Consider the following 14,393-nt stretch of genomic DNA (forward strand, 5'->3'; position numbering starts at 1 on the left):
TCTCCTTAGGTACGAACTATGTCCGCGAGGGAGGGAAAAGAGGCTCCGGATCTTTGGGTCATCGGGGAGACAGCCATACAGCCTATGGAACTGGCGGCTCGAGGGTCATGCACAACACACTGCAACATTCGCCCACGGGCAAGCTTCCCCCAGGTGCTTGCACAAGTAGAATGTTATTAAAAAGGGTATATTCTTGATGGTCTGACCTATCTCTCTCCGCTAGTTTATACTGCGCCCCACCTGATGCTTCGTGAATTGGTTACCGCCCCGTCGGAATCGTCCTTCTAGATTTTGCCATTAGCTAGGTGAAAATGCTGGCCTAAACTTCGTCTCTCCTCGGCCACGACCTTGACAGATGGATCCTGACTCGTCGTGAGAAGCATGCTGACTGCCATCGTCTTCTCGGTCGATGACGGCCTCACAATCTTTTGTGCAAGACAGCCCGGGCCGGCCTCCTCCAATCTCTGCCCACCTCGGCGTCGCAGTCTGTTCCCAACGAAACCGCCACAGTGCAACCCTGCTAATGGTAGGCACACTGGCTCTAGAATCAGTCGCTGGGATGCTACGATCTAGCCGTCCTCAAGCTTGTCACAGCGCGTCTTCGGGTTGGCGTGGTTCGGCGATTCCTTCGTGTTTTGCTGAATTTCCTCGGGTATCGATCCATCACCTCTCCCTGTGCGTCTTTCCAACTCTTCCCAGGACCACGATTTGTCTTCTATCCAATGACCTGTCTCGCACCTTCTTTGCCCAGCACTCCCCTCTCCTTTGGCTTGGGGCTGTGACCCCTTCCTTTCTTACCCCGAAGGAAGCCAAATACGCCGCTTGAGCTTTCAGATTTACCCTCGCTGATGGCGTTGGCGTCTGTCGGCAGCGTGGCATCCTGCCGGGCGAGATCAGACCAGCTGCCGCCACCGTCCAGCGTAACCTGCATGCCACCTGTTGGGCTGGTGACCCTCTTCCCTGCAGCTGGCGGTGCCGCTCGCTGATTAGAATATTCGCTAGGGTAATTCGGTATCGGAGGCGGCTTAGATACTGGGCGGCGGGGAACACCCGATTGACTACTGCCCGGGCGCCTCTCCAAGCTTGAACTCTTCCGTAACGGTGCCGGGGGTGGGATTGGTCTCCTTCCATTCGCAGCCATGGCTGCCGGTGTGGCCTCGTCGGTGGTCAAAGCCTGGGGTTGGTTCATAATCACCATATCGCCATTGACGTATCCGCTCCCATCACCTTGGCCAGTGATTCTGCTACCGTTAGCACGTGCATAGGTCCTTTTAGAAATTTCCGTATCTTACTTTTTGTATGCAGCCAGCGTGTAATCGAATGGGCGGAAGTCGTTTTCAATCATGCGGTAAAGTTCGTCCTCGCGGATCTCCTTGTCCGATGCGTCTTCCTTTAACCGCTCACGGGGCTTCTGTCGTCTAGCCCGCGCTTCCAGGGGAGCTTCCTCCAAGAGTAATTCCTCGAGGTCGTACGTAGCATCAAAGTTTGTCTTGTCCGCGGCCGGAACAAAGACAGGCTCAATCTCCTTCCGCTCCAATGCCTCAAAGTCGATCATCATGAAAAATTCATGCTTAGTAAAACTCTCCCATGTCGCCCCCATTCGGTGGTCACGGTTCGAGTCCAAGGCATCACGGATGGCGTATAAACAGGGTAGGCTGACAGGTGGCGAAGTGATGGGGTATTTCGGGTTAGCGAGTTGGATTTGCTGGCTCAGGGTGCTCTCCGAGTTGCCGTCAAATGGCCTCTGTGGGGAGCTGTCAGTTATCAAGCCAGCGGTGCATTCACAAAGAGGAATTGACCTACCTTGTTGTATATGCATTCGTAGAATAGGACACCGAGCGACCACCAATCTGCACGAACATCGTAGCCCTTGCCAGCGTACACTTCAGGAGCGAGATAGGCCAGTGTACCCGATTTGCTTGACAAAACCTTGCCGGGGATGATATCGGAGGCGACATTCTGACTCGATCAGCATTTGGTCATGCTAGGCAACGTTTCCATAAAACTTACAAAGTCAGTCAAATGCACATGTCCATCAGCGTCAAGCAGGACATTGTCGGGTTTCACATCGCGATGTATAATGTTTTGACTGTGAATATAGCGGAGTGCACATCCTAACTCGGCAATCCAGAACCGCACTGCGTCTTCGGTGAAGGTCTTTCTCGAGATGTGGAATCGTAGATCACCTCCGCTCATCAGATCAACAACCAGATACCTAGACGAATTGCGTCAGTTATATGCATCAAGCGTGGCCGGCAAAAGCTTGATCCCACATGTATTCGATATCTTGGAAACTGTATCGCAAGTTGCAAATGAACGGGTGATTCACGTGCTCGAGCATCCGGCGCTCGCGTATGATGTTTCGCACACTCTCGGATCGTACGACTATTCCCAAGGACCCGAAATCAGCATTGAAACAGAGAAGGAGGTTGTGCATCGCACTTGGATTGGAGAGGGCACAGCGAGGCGGGGAGCAGCGGGGTGGCGTGTACCTTCATCTTTCCGGATGTATTTCAGGGCGAAAGACAAATTGGTGTCTTTTCTCTCGACGATGCGCACTTTGCCAAAGGCGCCTCGGCCAACTACTCGCAGCAGACGGAAATGGTTGAGGTTGACTAAATGGCGGGAAGGATGAAGATTAGCTTAGCAACGGGAGATGGAGCAATTGTGTTAGCGATGGCGGCGGTGGTGGTGATGGTGGGGGGATGAGGCGAGATGAGCACCAGACTGCGCGGTGCGATGCAGCAGCAGCAGCAGGAGCAGCAGGCAGCCAATGTGTTGTCGGTAGTTGCGTTGGCGGTGGACATGCGTGTGTACGTGTGTATGAGTGTGTGTATGTATGTATTGGTGGTTGTGGTGGTTTCCCGTGTCGGTTGTGCTATGCAATGAATCCAGCGAGGGGAGGTGTTCGAGACATACCTTCGCCATCCAAGTCGATGGGCTTGCCCTGGCTGTTGCCCATTTCGACGGTGCAGTCGTCTTCAATGGCCTCTCACACGTCTGCACTTTGTTGGATCGATCTTACGGGAAAAAGTGACGACTCGAGCGCACCATGATCCAAATGGGGGGCGGTGAATATTTTTGGGACGAAGGAAGAGAGAACGCGGAGAGGAGGGCGGACGGTAAATGGGAATTCTGGGCAGATGCGTAAAACGAGAGGAACAAAATGGCAAGGAGCAAGAGAGAGAGGCAAGAGAACGAGCGCCGGTCACAGAAATGGAGGCACATAGATAGGAGTGGAGTCCGTTGCAGTCAGCTGGCACGGGGTGACAGGGGTGGGAGGGAGGATAGAGGGCCAGTTGCCTCGAATGACGGTGTCAAAATCGGAGAAATAGTACTGCGGTAGGTATCCGTACTGCGGTACTCTGCACTGTGGTGTTGCCTCTCTTTCCAAGTTACTAATCAATACCTTGCAGACAATGGAAAATAAAGAAGAGCGCCGCCCGAGGGAACTTGCTGCAGCAGAAGGGGGGGGAGGGACATAGAAGGGAAGGGGGATAGGATGGGATGGGATACCTTAGGATTGAATGAATGATTGGGAGGGGAAGGGGGGTCGGAGGGGAGGATAGGCCAGGCGAGGGTCCCCAAAAGAGAGAGAGAGGAAGGGAGGGAGGGAGGGAGAGGGAGACGGGAGACCAGGGTCCACGGCCAAAAGTAAGGTACAGCAAAGTACCTACCAGGAGCACGGCAGAAAGGTGCGCCGGATACTGTGCTATGCCTCTTAGGTGATGTATCTTGTAAGGCTTGCGTTCCGATTGCTGAAATGGGGCGGGATGGTATTATCCGTATCTCTATCAAGTCATCTGTATTGACCGGACGAGGACGCTTGAACGGACTCGGATCAGAGCAGAGCAGAGTAGACCCAGAGAGGCCGAAGATGAAAAGAAAGTAGGCTCTTGCTACTTTTCGTCTTTCTTCGTTGTTCCCCCGAGACCAGGGCTGGATCTGTTCACGACGGGGGGGGAACAGAGCAGGAGATTCCGTCTCTTTCTCCTCGGGTTCTCTACTAGACCAAGGTATTTGGCACGCGGCAGCACCAATTCATTAGCAGCATGTGCACCTTTCCTATCTCGCACATCCCTATTGTAACTTCATCTGGTTACTTCAGGGGGGGAAGAGAAGGCACGGCAAGGCAAGGCAAGGCACCTGAGCTGGGCCAGGTTGCCTCAGAAGAGTTAACCGCCGCCGGCAACATGAAAGAAGAGGTAGAGAGAAAGAAAAGAGCTACCCAGCAAGCAGCCACGTCGTTGTCCTGTCCTGTTGTAAATCCAAAGCCGCCCTGAGCACTGACTCCCGGTGGGGGTGTACTGATAGTATGCCACAGTAGCAGATGTGCCGAGTCTACCTTGCGGTGAAGGCCAGACCAGGCTGGGCTGGCCAGCCCAGTGGAATAGAAAAGTAAGGCAAAAAGGCAGGGTGTACCATCCACATAACCTTACCGCATCTACCGCGATGAGGTAGATACCTGCCGTGCTGGTGCCTGCCGTCAACCAGGTGTGGGCGAGACACTGCTGTTAATGAACCAAACGTCTGCGGCATCTTCTTGATGTGAAAATACGATACCGTAGTACTTATCTGACCTTGTCCAAAAGAACACCGGCCGTAGTGTCGGCGGCGACGTGGACTTGGTCACCTCTCTTCTCCTCGTCTCGCGTCTGTGGGCAATGGACGCAAAGCCAGTCCGCGTTGCCATGTGGATTGGTTTCCCGGCGTTGAAGTCGTGCTTCCTTTTGGGGCTCACTTTACGGCGCCGAGGCTATTTTCTCCGCCGCTAGGACCTACTAACAATATCGTATGTCCCTACCTACGGATTCCCACCTCTGCATGGCAAGAAAAAGGAACGCAAGACGCCGGCCAGGATGGACGCAGGATCGGATCGGTAACGTAGGTCTAGTAAGGTTAGGTCAGCTTAGTGCGAGCTTGCGTTTGCTTGAGCCTTGAGGTTGCTTCATGATAGCGTGCCGACGCCGTCGGGTGAGGTTCCTTCTCAGTTAGCATGTGCGGACAACGTACATTTGATGCTTGCTAGAGTAGGTACAGCGGTACCTCGCACCTCGCACCCTCTCAATCTCTAGTCCATTTCTCTCACGTTGTCCACGGATATTCGTGCCTTGGAATTGCAAAGTGGGAGGTGGGTGGGCGAGTTGCTTTGCGAAAAGCAGGGGGAAAACACAATGGGAATGGACGTGGGAGTCGGAGTGGGAGCCAAAGTGGGAACCGACAGGCTTGTGCAACGAAGCAGGGATCATGGACCGACGGAGATGGTTCAGTCTCTCTGAGAGAAGTGAGACCCAGATTGCCAGCCTCCAGCCTTCCAGGCCCAGAAGAGAGAGACTCCCGTTTGCTCCTCAGCCAGAGAGCACACGTAGTACACGATGGGATGATGCTAGTAAGCAGCAAAGCAACACGACCTCCTGCAGCAAACCGAGATACCCTGATCCTGCTGTTTGTTCCTTTCTTTTTTCGATGCTCTTAGGATACTCTCTGTCTGTCTGCCTCTTTCCCCCACATTACACCGCATGTACGGATACATGCCTTGGTACCGTGCCATTCCTCAGTGACACTGCAAGGCAGGACAGGGCAGAGACGGGCCCTTGCGAGAAACGGCTAGTTCCCCAGGTTAGAGAATCCGAGAGTCTCTGGGAAGAAGCAACGACAGACAGGCGCCCACGACGCGAAGAATGCCAGCGGAAGCCTGGCCTGAACAGCAAGTGGAAGCGCGGTTAGCAAACAAGCAAGCAAAACTTGCCCCGGGAAGAAGAAGAAGAAGTGATGAAGCGGCGTCAGGATTTGGATGGTTCTGGTCGAGAAGACGACGAAGAGCTTTCCAGAAACGAGCAAACGCGGAAAATACAGTCACCGCTACTGGTTCTACACTGGTTCTACACTAGTTCTGGGCGCCATTGAATCGGGATTTGAGAAGAGTGCCATTTCGTCCTATCAAGCCACATTGCGGCGGTGGTGGCAGTGATGTCGGCAGGAGAGCACACGAGCAAAGGAAAAAGGGCCCATCGGATGGAAACCTGTAACAGGCGACCGTTTGTTTCTTCCCTTGTCGCCGATATCAACCGGGGCCGTTTCTTTTTTGCTTTTGTGACGCGGCTGCCCAGTGTAATCAACCGGATACGACTTTGTGCCTTTGATTAGATTCGAAGGTCCCCAAACTTTGAAGAGGCGCTTCCGGGCCTCGGTCTCTACGCGGGCACAAAAGAAAGGTGATATTGGAGCTTAGGTACGGATACATCTGAATGCTGTGCTTCCATTGTGCGAATACATCCGGCCAAGTATACGTGAGCTGCCGTGTGTCCCTGGGATTGGCGTCGTGTCATTGGTCCGGAGTGCCCGCATTGAGGAGACTAGAGGATGAACCAGGGAGGAGCTGTCCACCAGGTCGGCACCAGAAGCAGCTCGTCCGGTGCAAACTTCCACTGAATGGCGTCTGCGCTCTGGAAGCCTACTGACATGGCACGACGGGCCTAAATTGTCACTTTATTGAGCGTCCCAAGACCCTCCGAGGAGCGTGCACCTATCGCCAAAATGGGTTGGACTGCACCTTCCGACGAGGAACCTCCTCATGTGCATGCTCATACTCCCGTCTGTGCCAAGTACCTTTACCCACTCCATTGCCACGTTCAGTCAGGTAGCGGGGGGAGACGATTGCTCCTTCTTTCCCAATTGATGCTGACTACGGATACCTACCTACTTCATTACAAGCTAAGGTATCCGTACGCCCTCTCGCAATTGCACCATCTGACCGATATTTCCTCGGACAGTCGCAGAGGAGTGTTTGCCCCACGGTATCGACTACACACATGGAAGTATCCGTCTCTTTTCTGTGTCAGCGCCGGGGTTCAATCAAACTCTGAAGCTGTTCTTCCGGCAACAATGGGCTCAAGACTCGCGACTTGAAACGAGCAGCTCGAACGAACATTGAACAGGTCTCAAGCTTCAACTGAACCTGCAGCCTCGACTTTGATAGAATTTCTAATCTCTTTCGGTGTCTGCAAAACCCTCCACATCTATCCGTACCTTGGACCGTCGACTGCCGGGTCTCACGCTCTGCCACTCTGGGCAACAATGAATCGTGGCAAAAGGTCTCAAGAACGACAAAGTACAAGGCACGAGCTAGACATCGGAAGAAGTCAATTCTTGCCTCAGCCCGCAGCACCTCGTTCGACTTTGGCGAGCCTTGCCAGCTGCAGCGACCACCAGCCATGACAAGAGGGCGAGACGCACGCGGCGTCCATGCCCCCCGCTCAGACTGAGGTGCCGCCGCCACGAGGCCAACCGCCGATGAATTGCCCCGGGCCTCGAACGGACCTGGGCCTACTCGCCGGCCGAGTCTTCCGAGCAGCTTGTTCACCAGCCTACCTTGCCATACCGTGTTGGCTTTTCTGATTGGGCCCACCTCGGTTTTTCTTAGCTACCCTCGACAATCTAGTGCAGCATATCCGTGCCATTCGTCATGGGCGTCGCCGAGCTACCGGGCGTTGAAGACCAGCCTAGAGGGGTATACCTCGGTGTCTATCCGCAGGAACGCAAGTCACCGGACGTCGAAACTGTTCATGAGCACTTGCATGCTTGAATTAACGATCCATCTAGTCAGATCCACCACTATTGACACGAAAACGCAGTGCTGGGAACCAACAACCCAGGAAGCATGCAAACCAAGCGTCAAACTAGCGCATTCTCGCATTCCTACGTCCACAAAAGCTGACACAGAAAACACGGATGCTACCATAGCCAACTGCATCCCGCCCTGCAAACGGGCGGCGCATAGTAGCGTTGCCGCTTTCAGGACAGGTTAATATGTAGGCGGCAACAGCTCAATGTGGCATCCTTGCCAGCCACGTGCGAAGAATGTGCAGACGTATCCCACCTCCCGCAATCTTTCTTAGACCGTTCTGCCGCAAGTCTGACTGACTAAATTGCCGGTCACGACAAAGCAACCGAGACAACTCTTGTCGATTCTGTTCTTGCGGTCCAATACTGCCCTGGATTGGCCCAGGATATCGTATCATGGAGCCTCGTCGAAAACGCCGCGCTCATGCGTCACCGTACTCCGACGTCTAGTTTCCTTCAGGGGTGACAAACCCGACATTCTACGACTCGGGGCCCGGACCAACCCTGCAAGAAATGTTTTCCCCATCGGCGCGCCTGGCTGCGTAACTAGGCCCCATCGGCACCGACACTGAGCCATGAAAGCTCGTGCGTGGTACGGGTCCCGAGGTACGGCTGTTCGACTTGTTGATGGATTTCCTCGGCCGCTATATTGTCTGTACGCCACCAAATACTCGAAAGTAAAAATCTTACGTATCTCTTGAATACCAATGGCTTGCGTCTCGCCTTCGCCCTCGCCATCGACAGATGGACGGTAGTCCCACCCTTGCAGCGAAGCGCGGGGCTGGATCAATCCGAGACATTGAGCCCATGTGGTCCCATGGAACAGGAACATTGTGCGGCCTTCTGGAAGAATTCTACCCCTTAGATTTCCTACCGTCCCAGATTAGCGACTCGTCTCTTTCCCACCAGCCCTCCACTGTGCCACGCGGGTCCCGACAGGACCCTGTGAGGACGGGACGTCAGCCTCGATATGCTGCTGCGTCTGCGATGGAAACCGCTGTCGGAGGAAAAGACAAAACCAGACAGCCTTTCCGTTCAGCGCTGCGCCCGGTCATGCATGTCAAACATGCACATGTTGAAATATCCAAAAATAAGGAGAGAAAAAGCCACCCTTTGCAACCGACGGTAACCCGAAAGAGACAAGTTTTTGGTGGTTCAAATCTCGAATATACGCAGTCCCGAATGACAAAGATGTCACAAACAGACGCATGGAAGTTGCAATATGCGCAATATGCGGAATGCCGACCCCAAAGATCATCCGAAAATCTGCAGGTTCCGTTTCAGAAGTTCCAACTGGAGGAGCCTACCCACGAACATCCATCACCGGTCATCTCCGTGTCAAACACGCAACGCGATCCCCTAGCCCCCCTTTTATTCGCCATTGACAAATGACAGCTGATGACACGCTGGCAGCCAGGCAGACCTTCTGCTGTCACGGCTCACCTGAGTACTCTCCGCCTGCAATAACGTCGCGGTGGACTCTACACCGCAGCCTTCGCTTCTAAACGCTGCTGATCCCGCAGATCACATTCAAACCCAAAATAATATTCGTACTACCGCGAAAGTCGGCCCCCTTTACCTAGTCTGGCAGGCTCCATAAGCGGGGCCCAACGAAGCCCCGCGAGTTCCATGACACGCTGCATGCATGGGTCATATCGAATTTTGACATCTCGACGCGTCTACCAGGAGCCTCATTTTAAACTAACTCCGTATTCACTATATTTAAGCTTGCCCACCTTCCATTTTTGAAACGGGGGCGCTGCTGCTGATACTCGGAAGTCATGTGAAAACCTTCAAACACGAGTCCGCCAGCACGACCCTCGACGTTGCATTGGTTACTGTAGCGAGCCGGAACAGATGCGCAGATGTAGGATTGCCAGCTCCCGCAGACGCAACAATGAATGGCGGCAAATGGGGCACCATGATCGGACTGGATTATATCATGCAAACGGCCGGTCGGGGTTGGCCTCCCTTCCGAGTCCCCCGTCGAGAAGCAGAGAGTGTCATGCGCGATCCCCTGCTTACATTCCAACCAAAGACTACTGTCTAGAATGCTTGTTTGAAATTGAACTCGAGCTTAGCTAGCTAACGTGGGAACCATGTCAACTTGCTGCATGGACACGAACTTGGCAGCGCATACCTATTATCTCTCTCGGCTCTTGCCGGCCAGCCGGCGGCCACAAGGCCACAAGGCATCAGGACGGGCGGCGTTGCTTGCTGCAGGACTGCATGTGGTCATCTTACGCCATGTGCCGCGAGATACCCCTTGGATGAATTGACCAACAGGACCCCGACCGCAGGTCTCATTTCAGTCTGTGTGGCATAGCGTTAATCAGCATAACGCTTGACCTGGAAATGGTTGACAGTCATCGTTGTGTGCAACTTCATTCTACAGGCGCCAATATCGGCGCTGTACTGCCCTCTTTTTCTGCTCAGCTGGGATCACACATGAGCAGCTGTCTCATCGAGTGCCAAATGTCAAGGAGAACATGGGACATTGTAAGAAATGGCCTGGTTTTGGGCATTGTTGAGATCGTTCCTGGGGGAGGCGCAAATGATCGTGGCTTGGTCTTCATGAGGAGGAATAGGGACCCAAAGCAATGGGCACTCCGAAAACCCAGTCTCGGAATTGGCAGACGTGGTAACGTTGACCTCTGAAATGATGCAAGTCCGTTGGCCGACTGTCTTCGGAACTGTCATGCTGCCATCCCGCGCCACCCGATAAATCCAACGAATCAAGCACAGCTAAGCTCAAGCGTCGCTTCGGCCGAGATCTACAGCTTCAGAGTTCAAGGAGAGATAACCAGGTTTTTGCCAGGAACCTGCAGGGCCAGTTGACCAGCAACTCCCGACAGCTGACAAGCCCTTGTTACACGTTAGGCGATCTTGTAAAGCGGTCTCCGAGATTGAAGTTGACGAGCAAGGGCATTTAGCAAAACCAGGGTCCAAGAACATACACGGAGGAGCACGCCGCACTCTATCGATCAGAATATCTCGCCGGCATGCAGGCCAGGCACAAGTCGGCTTCGCTGCCCCGAGGCCAATAATGAACCGCCTAGGCCTTCCTCGATGTCCGTAGACGTATACGCGTCTTTCCAATGACATTTCTCGGCCGGATTGGACCGAAATCGAAACGATTTGACAAAGGCAAACCTTCTCTTCTTCGCGTGGCGTCCAAACCATCCCCGAATGCGGCGTTGTCCAGAAACCGCCATTTGGTTAACTCGTTAACTCGGCCGTAAACACTAGGCGGCGCAAGACCCTGGATCATTTCGACAAAACGGAGAAGTGCAACCGCTTGGCAAGGCATCGATTGTCGTTGATTCAGCAGCCAACATTGAGTTGCTGGTGGCGCGATGTCATGCGAAAAGGTCTTGTTGGGCTCACTGGAAAACCTAATTGATAGCTATCTAAAGGTGTGTTGAAGCTAACTCGCAGGAGCATTGGATCAATTGCCTGGTGTCCGCATGCCACTCTTCGCTACTATTACAGTCAGAGTGAGCAGGCTTAGCTTGCAAGTAGTGAAAATAAGAATGACCAGCGATGGTAATCCGGGGTAAGCCGCAAGTGGCCAAAGTCGCATCTGTATGGTATGGTTATACGTATAGATGACGTCACGGTTCCAAAGGAGAGCATCTTGACGTAGATTCTCTCGTCACCACCTAAGTCGTAAATGTAACTAATTTTTCCTAAAATCTACAAAGGTTGTTATTATCAGACAGGACCTGAGCTTTCAATTGGTATTGCAATTCTACGCCAAGAAAGACGAAGCCCTAAAGCCCATCATTACCGTCCAGCCAACAGCATACAACATCACCCGTAACCAAAACCATGGCATCCCAAGCTCTCCGCTCCCTCAACCTCCGTGCAGCGGCCGCCGCCGCCGTCGCCCGCACGCCATTCCGAGCTACTTCAATCCCCATGACCGCAACGCGGCGCACACTCACCGGATCGGCGGCGAGGAGGCTCGCGTATAAGGACACCCAGGACCGCGAGTCCCTGAACCCCAGCTCTAACGAGGGGACCAGGACGGGCCGCGATTCGGAGGTGGCGCACGAGAAGAAGGCGTTTGACCCGTCGACGACGCAGCCCAAGGGAGAGAAGAAAGAGGACAGCGGCACGCTCGACGTCTCTGGCGCGAACCAGGCTGTTTCGAAGCCGCAGGGAGATAACCCGGGAAAGGAGGGCGCCGGCAAGGAGACGAGGAAGGTGGGGAGTAGCAGTGGTGCTGGGAGCGCGCCCAAGGCTGGTAGAGCGTGAGGAACTGTCCTTTTTCATGAATGAGAATATGACTCTGGGTCATGCTGAGAGTGTAATGCAAACTGGGAGAGGATGGAAAGGATGGAAAATGTGAGAAGGGTGTGAGGGAGGCGTGGAATGGCATATACTATTATCGTCAGCATCAAGCCCGGGAGAGTTGACTTCTCGTCTCGGCTTCAATTGCATGGCCGTTGAGAAAATGCGAGGGCGCATCCTGAGCGGCCTCTTGCTATTCATCCCCTCTCATTCACCATGAAAATGCAAGGGGATATCAAATGCAGCCCTCTCAACGCCAAACCACTCCAATCAAACTCCAAGATATCCATCCCCCTCTCCCCAGCCTCCTGTCTCCCAACCCTCTGCTCGACGTTGTCCATCCCCATGCTCTCCTTCTCTTTGCTTTCCATCTCAAATTAGACCGTTCCCACCCCGAATCATACTCAAGCCTACGCGTACAATCCATCAGGATCTTCATTCTCCTCGTCGTCGTCTGGCACAACCACCTGCTCCTTCTTCTTGGTCAAGTCCTTGCGGCACATGGGACAGCTGCCTTTACTCCGCAGCCAGGGGCTCACGCACTCGAGGTCGAAGCGGTGGCTGCTGTGGCAAGGGAGCTCGACGACGAGGGGGTACTTGTCGTCGAGGAATTTCTCGGCGCAAATGGGGCATGCCTCGTCCGGCTTTTGCTTGAGGGCCTTTGCGGGGACGCGGTCGAGGGCGTCGAGGTACTCTTGGGGGACGCCTGGGATTTCGGTGGGTGGGCTGGCGATGTCGGACTCGAGGGCTTCGACGAGGGAGGAGAGAAAGGCCGCGTTTTGGGAGTTTGGGTCTGCGGTAGAGAAGAGGGTTTGGAACTGTTGTTGGAGGAGGCTGTAGAGGGCTGCTGCGTCTACGGGGGTTGGTATCGCGTGGGGGTTGTTGTGGTGGGCGGCACCGCCGGCGGCGGCACCAGCGTGATGGGAGTCGGTTGTGGTGAGGTTTGAGAGGAAGGAGGTGAAGGAGGACATGTCGATGCGGCGGGTTCCTTCTTGGGTTGAGGGCCCGGGCTTGATGTTGTGCTCGACTTTGTTTGGAGAGTTAGTCATTGTTTGGTTGGAGACTTGGTTTGTGCTGTCGGGAAAAAGGGGGGAAGGGGGGTGCATTGGGTTTGGGGAGGAAGCAAAAGGTGAGATGTTTGCTGGTATACCTTCGTATTGTGTGGCCATGGTGGGCGGGTGTTATGCGCGTCGACTTGTAGACTTTTTTTTTGTTTTGTGATGATATTGGGGAGAGAGGGCGATGAGGCGAGGCTGCGAATCGTTGAATTCCACCGGGGGATTTCGGGAATCGAGGGTGGAGGTTGCTGATGCGGTTTCGGCTGGAGAGAGGTTCGTTTTTTGGTGCAAGGATGGAGGCTGCCGTGATGATGTGGCCTACGGTAGGCAGTCGTCGGTGTCGCAAGTTCGGTCAACTTCGGGGGGCGGGGAAGGGACGGGACAAATTGAAAACCTGAGGGGATGGAAGGTGAGGGGAAGCATAGCTCGCGGATGGGGGGAGGATTGGAGTCAGAACCTACTGGACGGTTACCTTAAGCTTCCATGCTTCTAGCGCGGCAGCGCGGAGCACGGCTGCAGGGATTAGCACCCCGCGTTAGTGTGGCCGACCTGGCGAACTCGCCTCACCTTGCCTCACCTTATCAGACTCACCTCTCTTACCTTTAATGCAGCAGCATCTATATTTGCACTATAGAACATCGCTTTGGCACTGTAGGACACTTATACCTTGACCTGGATTTAACATCCATCAGATACCTACCTACCTTACTTCGGGTGGTGAGAGTTCATACCAGTGTGACGAGGTCTTCTCCGCTTGTTCGCTGGGGGAATTACGTGGGATGATAGGCCCTCACGCCAATGCCCGTTAGTGGGATTCCTTCTCACAGCCTCGCCAATTCCTTGTTGTTCTCCCTTGCCAAAGTGTCCAAGTTATCGGGACAGCCGGCAGCAAGTCCTTATTTGTGAACAGCACGTTTTGTGAATTCCGCATTCTGCGGTCGCGGATTCCGCGGCGGTGGAGTCTGCGATTCGGCGGAGTGTCTGTGGCCCACCCCGTCCATCCTTATCGCCGACAGTGTTTGAAAGACTGGCTTCCACGGAGGACTCGAGTAAGCTTTCGTACTGGCCCGAGCCTAAGCCTGGACTTTTAGAGGCAATGTATATCGATGTATATTAGGCAGCGGAGAAGCGCTCACTGTAGTCTTGGTACGAATGGGTCAAAAGATTCGGAAAGAGGAATGCTTTTTGGGGGAACTTGCCGACGAGAGAGTGCTTCAGAAGTCCAGTGTTCATCAGGTTAGGACGGAAAGTAATTACACCATCCCGGCGTTAAGCTCGTCAACTCAGTAAGAACCAGCGGCCGCGCTCTCCGTGTGGTAGAGCGGAGCTTTGCATGACTTGCGGACTTTTCCCAGGTCGAGCTCTTCCGTCATGGTTTACCTCGTCTCTCCCTGTCTCGCGCTCTCCACCCCCCCC

The 14,393-nt window shown here is 54.1% G+C and overlaps 4 protein-coding genes across 4 annotated transcripts; 1 reads left to right on the plus strand and 3 right to left on the minus strand.

Annotated features, from left to right (window-relative positions):
• Window positions 1-715: 715 nt before the first annotated feature.
• Window positions 716-2,962, minus strand: CORC01_14351 (uncharacterized protein; the record flags this gene model as incomplete). The annotated part of the gene is made up of 7 exons (XM_022625962.1): window positions 716-1,241; window positions 1,293-1,744; window positions 1,804-1,959; window positions 2,011-2,215; window positions 2,274-2,385; window positions 2,493-2,615; window positions 2,920-2,962. 7 exons carry the CDS (start codon window positions 2,960-2,962, stop codon window positions 716-718), a joined length of 1,617 nt encoding a protein of 538 aa, XP_022467526.1.
• Window positions 2,963-8,477: 5,515 nt separating this feature from the next.
• On the minus strand, window positions 8,478-8,876 carry CORC01_14352 (uncharacterized protein; the record flags this gene model as incomplete). Its single annotated transcript, XM_022625963.1, has 2 exons — window positions 8,478-8,541; window positions 8,587-8,876. Coding segments are annotated over 2 exons (354 nt in total), but the record flags the coding sequence as incomplete, so codon positions are not given.
• A 2,578-nt stretch (window positions 8,877-11,454) lies between these two features.
• Window positions 11,455-11,883, plus strand: CORC01_14353 (uncharacterized protein; the record flags this gene model as incomplete). The annotated part of the gene is made up of 1 exon (XM_022625964.1): window positions 11,455-11,883. One exon carries the CDS (start codon window positions 11,455-11,457, stop codon window positions 11,881-11,883), a length of 429 nt encoding a protein of 142 aa, XP_022467528.1.
• Window positions 11,884-12,329: 446 nt separating this feature from the next.
• On the minus strand, window positions 12,330-13,088 carry CORC01_14354 (uncharacterized protein; the record flags this gene model as incomplete). Its single annotated transcript, XM_022625965.1, has 2 exons — window positions 12,330-12,946; window positions 13,070-13,088. 2 exons carry the CDS (start codon window positions 13,086-13,088, stop codon window positions 12,330-12,332), a joined length of 636 nt encoding a protein of 211 aa, XP_022467529.1.
• Between the last annotated feature and the right edge of the window lie 1,305 nt (window positions 13,089-14,393).

The sequence above is a fragment of the Colletotrichum orchidophilum genome (assembly GCF_001831195.1).
Source record: "Colletotrichum orchidophilum strain IMI 309357 chromosome Unknown Scaffold_275.1, whole genome shotgun sequence".
Lineage (NCBI taxonomy): Eukaryota > Fungi > Ascomycota > Sordariomycetes > Glomerellales > Glomerellaceae > Colletotrichum > Colletotrichum orchidophilum.